Source organism: Daphnia carinata, chromosome 7 (assembly GCF_022539665.2).
Source record: "Daphnia carinata strain CSIRO-1 chromosome 7, CSIRO_AGI_Dcar_HiC_V3, whole genome shotgun sequence".
NCBI classification, from domain to species: Eukaryota; Metazoa; Arthropoda; class Branchiopoda; order Diplostraca; family Daphniidae; genus Daphnia; species Daphnia carinata.
In genome coordinates this window covers 3784551-3796972 of record NC_081337.1, presented here as the reverse complement: position 1 = coordinate 3796972, position 12422 = coordinate 3784551, and the positions used below count along the sequence as shown (strand labels likewise).

Sequence of the window (12422 nt, the reverse complement as noted above, 5' to 3'; positions counted from 1 at the left end):
TCTTCGGCATCATCTATATTGTTCATTCCACTTTCTGCAACGCTCTGCACGCAGGCAGACGCTCTGTTTTTCATCTGGCAATCGTAAAAAAAAAGGGGATGCGCACGTTAGGGAGGAACGTGAGCGAGCCAAGACCAGTTAAAACTGTCCATCGATGCAAACTTCTCCCAAAAGGCTTGTCTAGCGGGCTGATCAACGACACTGTCCAGTAGCGGCTATATAGTCTCGATAACAAGTGAGGAAGCCACAACGTTGTTGAACGTCCTCACAAGTTGCATATTTTACGGATATTTTTAGTGAGGGACGTGCACGGGCCGTAGGGGTGCTAAGGGTAAGGACAACGGAGCGGAATCAGAGTCCATTCATCTTGACATCAGCGCATATAGTCACGCACGCAAGCAGAAGGTCCGCCCTTTTGCTTAACCCATCCCGTGCACCCCTTCTTTTATTCCTCTGGCGCAGATCGATGCTACAACACGCACACACGCACACACAAAAATGCAATTCAGATATGCCCGGCTCAATCTTTTACATTTTGCTCTTTTTCCAGTATGATCTCAAATAGAGGGAAGGGGGGAGCTGTGAAAGAGCGACAAACTCCACCTTTGTGTCCGCAGTGGAGTATATAGGAATTCAATTTGAATGTCTTATGACTAACAAGAGATTTCCAGGAGCGAAGCATACAACAATGCTTTAGCTATTGTCAAGGTTGTTTGAAAATTCTGAGAACTCACCTTCGACAAACATCCAAAAAAAATTGGTCAAATGGAAGTAGTGCAGGAAAATGACAATGATGCACGATCCTTTGTTGGTCTCGCCGCGGTACAACTGCAATCATTTTAAGAAAAATGGTGTTCGTCTAGTCACAATCCAGCAGGATGTGTAAAAAAAAAAAAAAAAATACCTGCAGAGTAGCAGTGACGATCCAGAGAAGATCGGCCATGATGTATGTGATGAGTAAATGTGTATGGATTGTGTTGCGCAGGCAGCGGAGGTCTCTGCAAATGACAATAACAATTTCAGATTGTAAGAAAATCAATTAAAAATACTATGCATATCGGTTTCGTAATTATGAATTTAATGTGAAAGTAACATTCGATGAACGACTCATCCCTATCATAAATTGTGTGTGGAATCACACTGCTATACTAGTAGGGAGTTTGAGGAGGAAGCATGGCCCAATATCAATCATACTGTTCATTCCTCGTAACAATGTCTGTCAATCATATTCGAAGTGATAAATCTTTTGCAATGTGGATGACTTGGATGATGGACAGACCAATCGGAGGGACAAGCTTTCACCAATGACATTGACACACTCTAATAATGTCCAATTCAGAACAAAAAAAGATTTTTCCTGGCCATCTGGACATTATTGTCCAAGCTTTCCACACTGTTTCACTGGATGGGCTACGAGTTGGATAATAACACTGTCATCTATATATAAGCACAATGGCGGACACATGGCTGAATTCTCACGTATGCCCTAACCTCTTTGCTTTCCATTACGTGACCGTCCGAGGCGTGCAGGAAGACTTGGACACGTCACGTAGGATCTGCTTTCAATCTGACAGTCGACTGAGCTAATAGACTCTCTATAACAGACATACTTGGTTGAAAAAAGAAAAACAAAAAATGGGCAACATTGAGCGCGTAATTAAAAAGGATTTTACTTTTCTGCTTCCCATCTTCAGAGCATAGGATTTGCGATCAGTAAAACGCAGGTTCTTTGCACACTGCTATCAGCCACACATCTGCGTTGGTTCCATTCGTCTGGAAACTGTCGACAACCGCATGCCACTTTATTTCGTCTGCTATATTGACAATCGAGAGCTAAGCATTCTTCCCACATATATGTGGTTGAATAATCTCTTTTGTACACAACTCTCCCAATATGTCTCTGCGTTCTCTTGCATCGTCTATTTCGCTACGAACAGCGAGAAAGAGTACGAGCATGCCAAGCAAAAAAATAAGGAAAGAAACAAAATCGATGCAACTTTAGCGATATGCTTCATTTTGATCCACGAATGAACATATGCTTGCTGCGCCGTGCACGATGCTTTCTCATGAATAACTCTGTCTCTGTCTCGATTTTTTTCCTCAACGTCCTCTTTATATACTAAATGCCATTAGCCAGAGTCCTAACACAACCCGACAACCGAGGAACTTGAATCTTCAACATGATTGAACAAGATACTAGAACTTTATTTTACAGTGTCCGTCAAATAAAATTGTACTTCCACTTCTGTTGCATGTTTTTTTTTTTTTTTAACCACTGCATAATAAAATATTTACAACCGGGCAAAGGCAAGTTGCTGGCACGTCTGCTTGGTAAATAAAAAAAAAAAACTTTTGCCATATTGACGGCAATCAGATTTTAAGGTCGACTAGATCCAGCATTTCACGACTGCAATCTACTACGTTTACGATACGTCACTCTTCGTTAAATCCTCTTTAACACAGACCTACACGTAAGCCAACCCAGCATTTAACGATCCAACTGATTGGCGCAAATAAATTGAAATTAAAAAGAAAAAAAAAAAGGGACGTCTTGGCCACTTAGACAGTTGCATGCTGATTCGCTAGCGGAATGTCTTTAGTAATCATTTTCTGTAGAAAAAAAAAAAAAAATGGAAGACGACCCACGTCAGCTTTGGTGTTATTACGCTTTACATAATGATCATTCTTGTTGGGACTGTATTCAAAGTAAAGAAAGAAAATGGAGGGGGCACGTAAAGCACCAGCAGTATCTTCCAAACGCAGGCTAATGTTCCACTTGGCCTTAAATATTATTGAAGACCTCATCATGTCACGTTGATGACGAGCTGAGAAAAGAAGTATAGGCATACTCGCACAGGGCGATATGCCCAACTCAACCCTGTCTAGACTATGCGGGAACAAGGAGGTCATCAGTTTTCCGAATGAAGCCTACAAAAAAAAAAAAAAAAATGACACCCTCTCTCCTCATCGCTGCAAAAACACAAAAGGAAAGACTCAAAAAATTTGCCCCATTTTCATCAAGTTGCACTGATAAATCGTACCACATATCCAAGCCCCTTTCTCTCTTTTCTTAATCATTCTGAAATGAAAAAAAAAAGACGGCCGAGACAAAGACAAATTGTCCGCAAACTAAATAATGATTTTTTTCGACGAAAAAAAACAAAAACAGGACAAATAAATTATATAGAATATGCCAATGGCGAAACGTGAAAAGGCGAACTTGAAAATAACCGAACAACAAAAAAAAGTTAGAGCTAAAAACGCGGGTGTAATCACGGGCCGCGAGGGTTGAAAGGATTTACCCGGAAAAAAAACAAAAAACAAGCATTAAAAGTTCTGAACGTAAGCTACTGGCCAAATAGTATACAGCAAAAAAAAAAAGATGAAATTAAAAGCGACAAGATCTTGGTTATCAAGGAGAAATCCGAGCTCCTTTGGATTTTCCCCAACGAATCCATTAGTTTCCTCTTCATAATCATAGATCAATCCGAGCCTTTTTTTTTTTTTTTTTTAATAAAAATGTTTGAAAAGAAACTTGGGGGGGGGGAGCCTCTTATAGTCTATAGAGAAAGGGATGGATGATGATGAAAGAGCAAAAGACAAAAGTCAACCGACAATTTAGAATCATTTTTTATTTTTCATTATTACTTATGAGAGAAGTTCTCTCGAAAATCCCGAGAGTAAGAAAGGGCCGACTCACTGACGACTTTCCGAAATAGATGCGTCACTTGTGCTGATATTCTAATCTCCGCCATTCATAGGAAAAGGAGAACGCCCTTACAAATTGACGATAAACCATGGCTGGTAATGAAGCTAGATGAAGCACAAAAAAAAAAAATAAAATAAGATTCGTATCGCAACTCGAGAGCGGCCCATGTTAATTGTACGGCACGTGCCGTCTGTTTTTGATTAATTGTTCTTCTCATTAGCAGTTGGACATGGGATGCTTGCTCTTTGACAAGGTTATTGGAGATTGTTAAATGACCATCTCAGACTGTCAGACAAACGAAGGTTTAAATTTCTTTGGTGGTAATCTTATATCACATCTGGCTCTTTTAATTCGATCGATGGTCACGCAACTATTGCACCTTTGATCTTCTTTGCTGATCCACTTTAAACGTTTAATTCACTTAAAAATAATTCCCTATTTCCTGAAAATGTACGTGTACCGAAAATGCCCTTTACAAAATTCAATGTCGTCCTACCTTCGTACATTGCTATTGTTGTTTGACTGGAACTCTTCACGAGAGACACTTGAAATATCGACCAAACATTGCAACTCGTCAATGTCCTTTTTTGAAATAATTCTTTCACGTGTCGGGCTGTTATTAGGGGGAACAAAACGAATAACCACCACGTTATAGAGCCCTTCAATATTGCCTCCGGCCTAGTCATCAAAAACAAATGCACGAAAAGTGGCTGTCGCATTTAGCAAGGGCTTTGGCTCAAAGTTTATGGCTACCAAAGCAGCGGGTACAGCGTGATGGCGGGCAGCATGTAGTCAGAACGACCGGAGGCATCGATCCGCTTCGTCTTCTTCCCTTATTTATTTTTTTTTTTTTTTTCTATTTAGAACTCCATTGAGACGCTAACAAACAAGCAACGATGAATAAGGAAGCAGGCCAAGAATAGGTGAAAAGGACTTTATATTGGATCGTCGTGTCGAATCTATCCAGCTCAAGATATAAAAGCCGATGGTGGTAGTGGCATTCTTTCGTCCTTTTGGCGCAAGAGCAGCACGCCCTTCACTTTTACTTGTCGCAGGCACGCGCCTTTTTTTTTTTTAATTTCCTTTTTCTATTATCCAAAGGTTCAAACCCCCCTTTTTTTTTAAAGAAAAAAATGCGCGGGTCATTTAGTTGTTACGTTGCGTTAATTTTTTGGAATGTCGCTAGTTCAAATCGATGAGCAAAAGGACATTTAAGAGTGATCTTCTAGTTCAAAACTGCGCTTCGCTTTAATTCGGAAAGAAGACAAGCGGGATGAAACAATGGATTTATAGGGGAAAGAGAGCGGCGGATGGATAAAAATATAGCCGGCACGGTCCGTCATCTTTTGCGGCGCCGCTGTCGGCGTTCTAGTCTCCCGCGGAGTTTAGGACGTACGCGTCCCGTTTATCTGGATCTCTCACCTCCATCACGCCTTCTTTTCCTTTTTATTTTTCACTCAATCTCATTCCATTAGCCGTTTTCATCGGCGTAGAAGGTGGTCGGTGTAGTACATATCGACGAAGACTCTCCGCCTACAAAGGCCACACTGTCATATTTCTACTTGTTTTTCATTTCGAACGATCGATAATCGCGCTAAAATGGCGATAGAAAAACAACAATTTTTTGAAAAAAAAAAAAAGGCAGCCAAGATAAAAAAAAAAAAAAAACCGAGTAAGATGAAGAAGAGCTAGTGCAGGAAAACGAGCATCTTTGATGAACGACAATATCTAGCACCTCGAATAAAAACAAACAATCCGAAACACTCTGAACAATCAAGTCAGTAGCAAAAGGAAATGGTATCGATCTAGATGCTTATCACATCTCACCGTGTTCGAATAACAGAACAGACAAATTAGCTAGAAAAAAAAAAAAAAGGAAAGGAAATGTCCGCCATGTCTATGACGAACAGCATCCATCATCAACGAGAAGTACATCAAAATATAACACGCGTGCACAAAGAGAGGGCAGTGGGACGCGCGTGGAACGGAGACGGCGATAATAATTTCGTTTTTAACGGCTTCTCTTTTTCCCTGATCGTTGAACGTTTTCAATCAACGACGATATGTCAGGAAGGCGAAAGCCATTGAGGTTGACAACCGGACCCGCTGGTCCGCTTTGTTCGCCGAAATCTGACACGGTGGCCGTGACACAATAACAAACAGATGAACTACAAAAAAAAAAGGGAAAACTATCACGTCAACAATCGAGCCTCTTTGTGTGTGCTCTGTACCTCCTCGTACGATACACACACAGCTGGTTCGTACGGGCAAAATAAATGGGATGGGCCAAACATTTGACGGTCATCGTGAATCACGTCAGCTCCGGGGTATATATATATATATATACAGTATATAAGCTGAAGGCTTACTATGCCCACCATCAGCGTTAGCGCTTGGATAATTCATCAGACACTCTCAAACTTTGCGATTTCCAATATGGTGGCTGAAATAGGAGGGACATACAAAAAAAATAAATAAATAAATAAGTAAAAAAGGATTGATTGTGAGGCGGCCACCATATCGGAACAAACAGAGGCTAACTTCCGGACAGTTAAAAGGCCCGTGCGGAGTGAAAGGGGAATAAAAGAAAAGTTCCCCTTTTATTTATTTTTTGTTTTTGCTTTTTTCTGCGTCATTCCGTGATTTATGGTGGATTGATTTACGTGTATATATAGAAGCTGCTGGTCGATCGTCTGTTTTTATTTCGTTGTGCTCGTCGGAGGACATGATCGTTTTGACGGTCGTCTGGCAGGTCCTTCAAGCATCAACTAGAAATGCCAACGTCAACGTTTTTTGTTCCTTTTTCTTTTTTTCTTTTTTTGTTTTTAACTATTCCATCATGTATCCCTACTGCGTCGTTTGCTATACGTCTCTTTTTTGTTCTCTGTATATAGTCTTCCATATATCCACGACGCCGGAACACATCCGTCGACGCTTCTCTCTCTCTCTCTCTCTCTCTCTCCCCACGAGGCGAACAATCATCGGCCGTTACCTATCCATTTCCCTTCTTGTTTTTTTTTTGGTTTTCGTTGTAGATTTATGTACCGAACGTATCGGAGGTATGGCTACGTGCGTACATGTCGGGTGGTTATAAGAAATCATTGTTCCATATCCTTTCGGGCTATCGTTGCTATTCGCACAATTCACATAGCGTTCACGCTCTTCTGGTTTTAGGCATTTGCCTTGGTCTTCGGGTAAAATTTGCGATACGCACGAGAAGCGCATTCCTGCCACGCAAACATGCCCAAAAGGTGTGCAAAACTACGAATAAGGGTTAGAAGAAGCGCGAAAATACGAAACGCGAGCTGTTGAAAATAACAAACAAAAAATGCTGTTGATGTGTAATAAACAAGGAATGCCTATTTTTCTTTCGCTATGTAATTAGAGAAGAGAACTGTGCGCACGTGTCCAGTGAAAAGACGGGGAATCGAATCTGTATTTGGGCCGTCGGATCGTGTGACGTCCGCTGACGTCAAAGCACCACAATTTGAGTCGAAGCCAAAAGAAAAAAAAATCCAAGACCTGCGAACAATAAACAGCGCAGCGTACTGCCAACTCAAAAAAAAAAAAAACACAGGTATAATCATAACGGAATAACAGATCGACCTACTGACTTGAAGTGGATAAAGATCCAAATGGCGACTGTCAACGCCACGATGGAGACGGTGTAGCCGGTAAAGTAGATGGTGGTCGTGTCCTCGCTGATGCCGACGCCGTACTCGGGCGTCGTCAATCCGAAATCTCCTAGAGGAACGCACGACCGGTAGTTGCTGTAGTTGGCCCAAGTTCCGTTCGGCTGGCAAACCCGCGTCGCGTTATCTGAACCGTACAATCATCCGATGTAATCAAAAGAACGTCAAATAGATGATCAATTTCATTTGAAGAAAAAAATTTCAAAATGAACAGACGGTTGAAAGCGGAAAAAAAAAGGTAAAAGCAAGTATTTAAATATTCCTCCTTATTAGCTATGCAAATGCGATGTGGGGGTATAATAAAAAAAAAAAAAAAAAAAAAAAAAAAAAATTCAACGGATGACATTTATCAGCAGATGACATGAAAAACTCCATAAAGCTTTAATGACGAAGCCCACCCATAGAGTTTGAAACATTTGGCCTGTTTCATTGGATGGGTCTTGTCCTGCAGTCATCACCTGTCTGGATCAAATCGCTTTAAAATGTTAAGACGCTTAAACCTTTTTTTTTTTTTTTTTATTGACTGGGATCGGACGAATGGCCATTGTTAATCATCCGAACGTCGCCAGTTGAGAAAGGCACGAGGCTCGTGCAGTTTCTTTTATTCTCGATCACAGATATCGTCAATTACACGCAACCAGATGGGCGCAGATGTTAAGATTTTTTGGAACACATGTCGTTTTTTTTTTTTCGTTTAAAATTCTCAAAGAAAAGAGAAATGTAGAAGAAGATAGAAGATTCAATTTAATCTCTTTTAAAGATCCTCCTCTGTCATCAGCGAAAATGCGTAAAACATTTCTGATGATTGACATCTCAAACTTCTTCATCATCTCTGCACGGGTGGTATATTTCAACGAGTATTCCATTAACCTGCCGTACCATAACGAAATTCTAACCGTTTTTTTTGTTTTGAAGAAGACGTCAAAGAGATGGCCATCACCAACAATTTTGTTTTCTGTATCTGAACTTTTTTTTTTTTTTAGAAACCGTTCTGTGATTTCAAAAACCGTTGGAAAACCGGCGAAACCATTTTAATGCCGTGAAATAAAGAAAATATTTTTGGGATCTAGAAAAAAAACCTTCCGAATATAGAGGTGCTGCGTCAATCAATTTCAGGCCTGTCGTTTTTCTTCAAGTATAGCCCGCTAATTCGATTAAACGGTTCGCCACGTAACACCGACGCCGTCCGCGCTCTTAATTGAATTCGACACACCACTAGGCACACATACACAGCATTTCTTTTGTTGTATTATTCTTTGAGATCGAGACATTCTCCAGCTCACTTTAAAGTTCTCTTTTTTTTTTAATCTTCGGGGTTATTAACAGAAATGTGTGGGTTTCTACAAAGCTTATTATAGAAGTATAGACAGACGCTTTCGTAAGGTCAAACCAGAAAATAAAAAAGAGCAAGTTAAATTAGTTTTTCTGGAGTAACTCAATCATCGAGCGGCAGAGTGTGTGACAAGTGCAATTTGCTAGACAAGAGTTCTCCCCACGCGAGAGACATGACGCAACTTGTTGTAACCTCTTACGTTTATCCAATCTATGAACGAAACGCCACTTACATCTAACCTGATGGCATTTCGTGCAGTATTATAGCTATGCGCGTAAGTGATAGCACTATGGGTGATGTAAAAGGCTTATGCGCGCATACGAACTTTAATCTTTTTTTTTTTTCAGTTTGGAATTCCCTCCGCACGTAAGGAGTAGTTTGTTGATAAGCCGATTAGGTGACAGTGCGAAATTCCACGCACGCTCGATTGGCAATATTCAAATTCTATTTTAGAGCCGTTTCTTTGGCACAGACGAAAGACTCGATTCAGCGCGTTTGCAACGGGATATATCACGCGCCATTTCTGCAGTCATTCGACTAACTCCAGATCAGTTCACACTATCCTTTCGAAATGTTTCATCTTTTGAAATTCCAAATTTACATGTCGCACTCGTTGCACCTTGGCAGCGGCAGCTATTCAATTTAGCGCGTGAAAAGCAGCGTCGTTCTACACACCATATAAAAAAACGAGAGCGTGAGAAAGGGCGTTTCCCTCCTTCGAGGATATCGATCCTCTTGTTTTGTTTATTTGAAAACATCGAGTGTTACGATGTGTTGCGGGTCAACAGGCGACGATCCAAAAATAACGTTTTTGGCCTACGTGGATTTGTATGAAGTGTCGTTGACATGGCCGTGTTACACGGACCTTAGACGTCACGCAAGGAAACAACGCAGAGAGAGCCAAAGAAATGGATGCCACAAAAATATCGGATGTACTGGGTTTCCTAAAAAAGAAACATTTCATGTTGCCAAGCCAAAAAACACAATCAAAAAACGAACCACAAGTTTACTTCGAGAAGGCCGTTGAGTCCGCCGCATGTTATTGGCTGCTCCGATACATTGTCAGAGCCGCTAGGAACATCATTTAAAATCAACTGTTATGACTACCCGAAAAATGCAATAATAAACGAAAGAAAAGATCGCAAGCTGACAGGACGAATGACGCGAAGAAAAATAGACTAACAAGCAAAAATACGTTGGCCTTTGGATCTACCTCAACCCGACATATGTAAACAGCTCCAGCTCATGGACTGCCCTTCGCGCTTTCCATTAAGTATAGGGGATATCGGAGTGTACCTTATATTTTACTCTTTCATCTTCTATTTTCTTTACATGTTAGCTTTTAGCAGCTATTTTGTTTGAACCACTTTGTTTATATTCTTTTCGTTTTAGCTTTAAGCTTTTGACTTTTAACTATATGGGTAAGGTAATAAGACGTCTGTGAATCACGGTATTTTTTTGTTTTGTTTTTTTCAAAAATGCATTTGATGGATGTAAGGCATTCAGACCGTCGTGTAAAGAAACCTGACTCATCTTGTTCTTTTGCGTACTAACCCATATAAGTCACTGGTAAATCAAGGGAAACTACCACGAGGAAGAAAAAAGGACAGGAAATGTTCTACAAGGCCGCGATCTACACACAAGAGAACTCTTTAAACTTTAAAAAAAAAAAAAAAAGATTTGAATTTAAGATGTGTGTCTTGGTACAGAGATGAAGGCTGACTCACGCCATTCATTTCTTACCGAACAAAAGAGCAATTAGGTTGACAGAACGATAAACGTATAGCGCTCGCATCGACTGCAATCTCTTGTACCTCTATGAAAACCCACAACAAAAAAAAAAAAAAAAAGGAAGTAATCATCACAGGCCATTTGAGTAAAACTTTTCAAAAGTAGGTAAAAAAATATTAAGGAAGAAAAGAGTCTTCAAATGGGTTGTTGTAGTACAACAACAAAAGTATAACGATCAGTTCTTTTTTTTTTCACGGACGAAACGGAGGTTGTTTACTACGTACAATGTTCGTCGTGTTCGCAGTCGGATGCATAATAATACGGCCACTTACAGTCTGGCTATACACTCAAGGACGACAAGAGAGAGAGCCAGCAACACAACACGCAATGGCCCGATGATTTATTTTAATCCGAAACTGATTAGACCGTCTCATTTGTACAGTGTTTTGAAGACAGAGAGAGAGAATAGCATTTAAACAAAGAGGATCGACAGCAGCCACTGTGGCCCCAAAAGAAAATAACCTTTGATGAATGTGACGGTCGGAACAATGGCTCAAACGGGGCCTCACATCATTGTCGCCGCAATGCCAATTTGATTACGTAAGTTATGTCGACCGACGTGTAGTCATGTTTTAGATGAACGAATTTTTCGTTTTAGTCCGTCTTCAAATTGCGGTTTGTTTTCCATGATTTTATTTTGATTGCGTGACTACGCGCTTATTGGCAAGCATATCTAAAAGGCGTATAGAAAGAACCCCTTTTTTCTTATTGCAATTTCATTTCAATTCTTTTTTTTTTTTTTACGGCATTCTTTCATATTTTTTTTTTTTTTTTTGAAAAAGGGGCATAATTCGAGTACATTAGCGGTAGTTTAAAGAACAAATTCAAACCCTTTTTTACAAACTCCATTTGAACAAACTCGCGCGCATCACGCACGCAGGCGCGCAAACATGAAAACTCATCACCAAATCGAAGCCGAAAAGAAAAATGGCCACGCCAACACAACAGACAGACGCAAACACAATAAATAGGTAATAAACAAGGCTACAGTACGAGACTTAATAACGAGAAGCGTTACGTTCTTCTTCTTCTTCTTGTTTTTGCGGTTGGTCTAGAGGCGGCTGTTTGTGGTATAACACAGGAAATAGGCGCCAAGGTTCAAACAGACTACGCGCTACTGTCACAGCAATAAGCTATATGTTATAGTTACTGACTTTTGCAGGCGTTGCGTGGCCTTTTCGCTCGCTCAATGGCCGTCTCTCGCGATTTCAAAAATACCTTTCGGACGCGGAAGGATTTCCTAAGACAGTTGTTTTTTTTTTTTCCTTCCTCTACTTGATTAAGTTCCTTTGTTAGCCCTTTTTTTTTTTTTTTTGAAAGGAGAAAAGTCAGCTGCAATAACAAGGAGAGCTTTCTGTTTGAACGAAATGCACTCGGACTCTTTGACTGGGGGTACTCCTTTTCTTATCGTCCTAACGAACGCATTCCATCGTTTCGAGTTGGGGATATCGTTCGAGATCAAATATAAGAGTTGATGTAAGTTAGCATTAAATTGAGAAAGCGAAGCTCATCAATGAAATAACTCTCGATCGATCGAATTGACTTGATTTAGACCGTTCATCAGCCGTTTCCTATTTTGAAGGATCACGCAGTAATCCTGAGTATTTTTTTTTTTTTTTTTTTTGTTTCTTATTTCTTTTTTGGAATGGACATGAAAAACGGAAATGGAATAATAGATCCCGTCCGTTCCTGGTGAGGGGGCTCTGATAGCTCACCCACCTAGAAATTTAACTGAATAATTCAACAACACATTGTTTTTTTTTTGTTTGTTTTTTTTCTTTTCCATGCGATCTGTCTTTGGCCAGAGATTTCAACCGGCTCACAAGAGCCTCTTAATCTTCTTCTCCATTTTTGATTTTGTGTTTGTCCCCAATACGGGAATTCAATAATAAAATAG

At 40.2% G+C, this 12422-nt stretch overlaps 1 protein-coding gene across 5 annotated transcripts in view; it reads right to left on the bottom strand.

Annotated features, from left to right (window-relative positions):
- Positions 1-12422, bottom strand: part of LOC130694384 (diuretic hormone receptor-like) — a 30977-nt gene that overhangs the window by 13067 nt on the left and 5488 nt on the right. For all 5 annotated transcript variants that reach the window (XM_057517455.2, XM_059496146.1, XM_059496145.1 and 2 more), the window contains 3 exons: positions 7324-7528; positions 905-998; positions 735-828 (listed from right to left, as the gene is read on the bottom strand). In XM_057517455.2, the coding sequence (XP_057373438.1) occupies positions 735-828; positions 905-998; positions 7324-7528 (393 nt within the window). The remainder of the gene's footprint in view (positions 1-734; positions 829-904; positions 999-7323; positions 7529-12422) is intronic.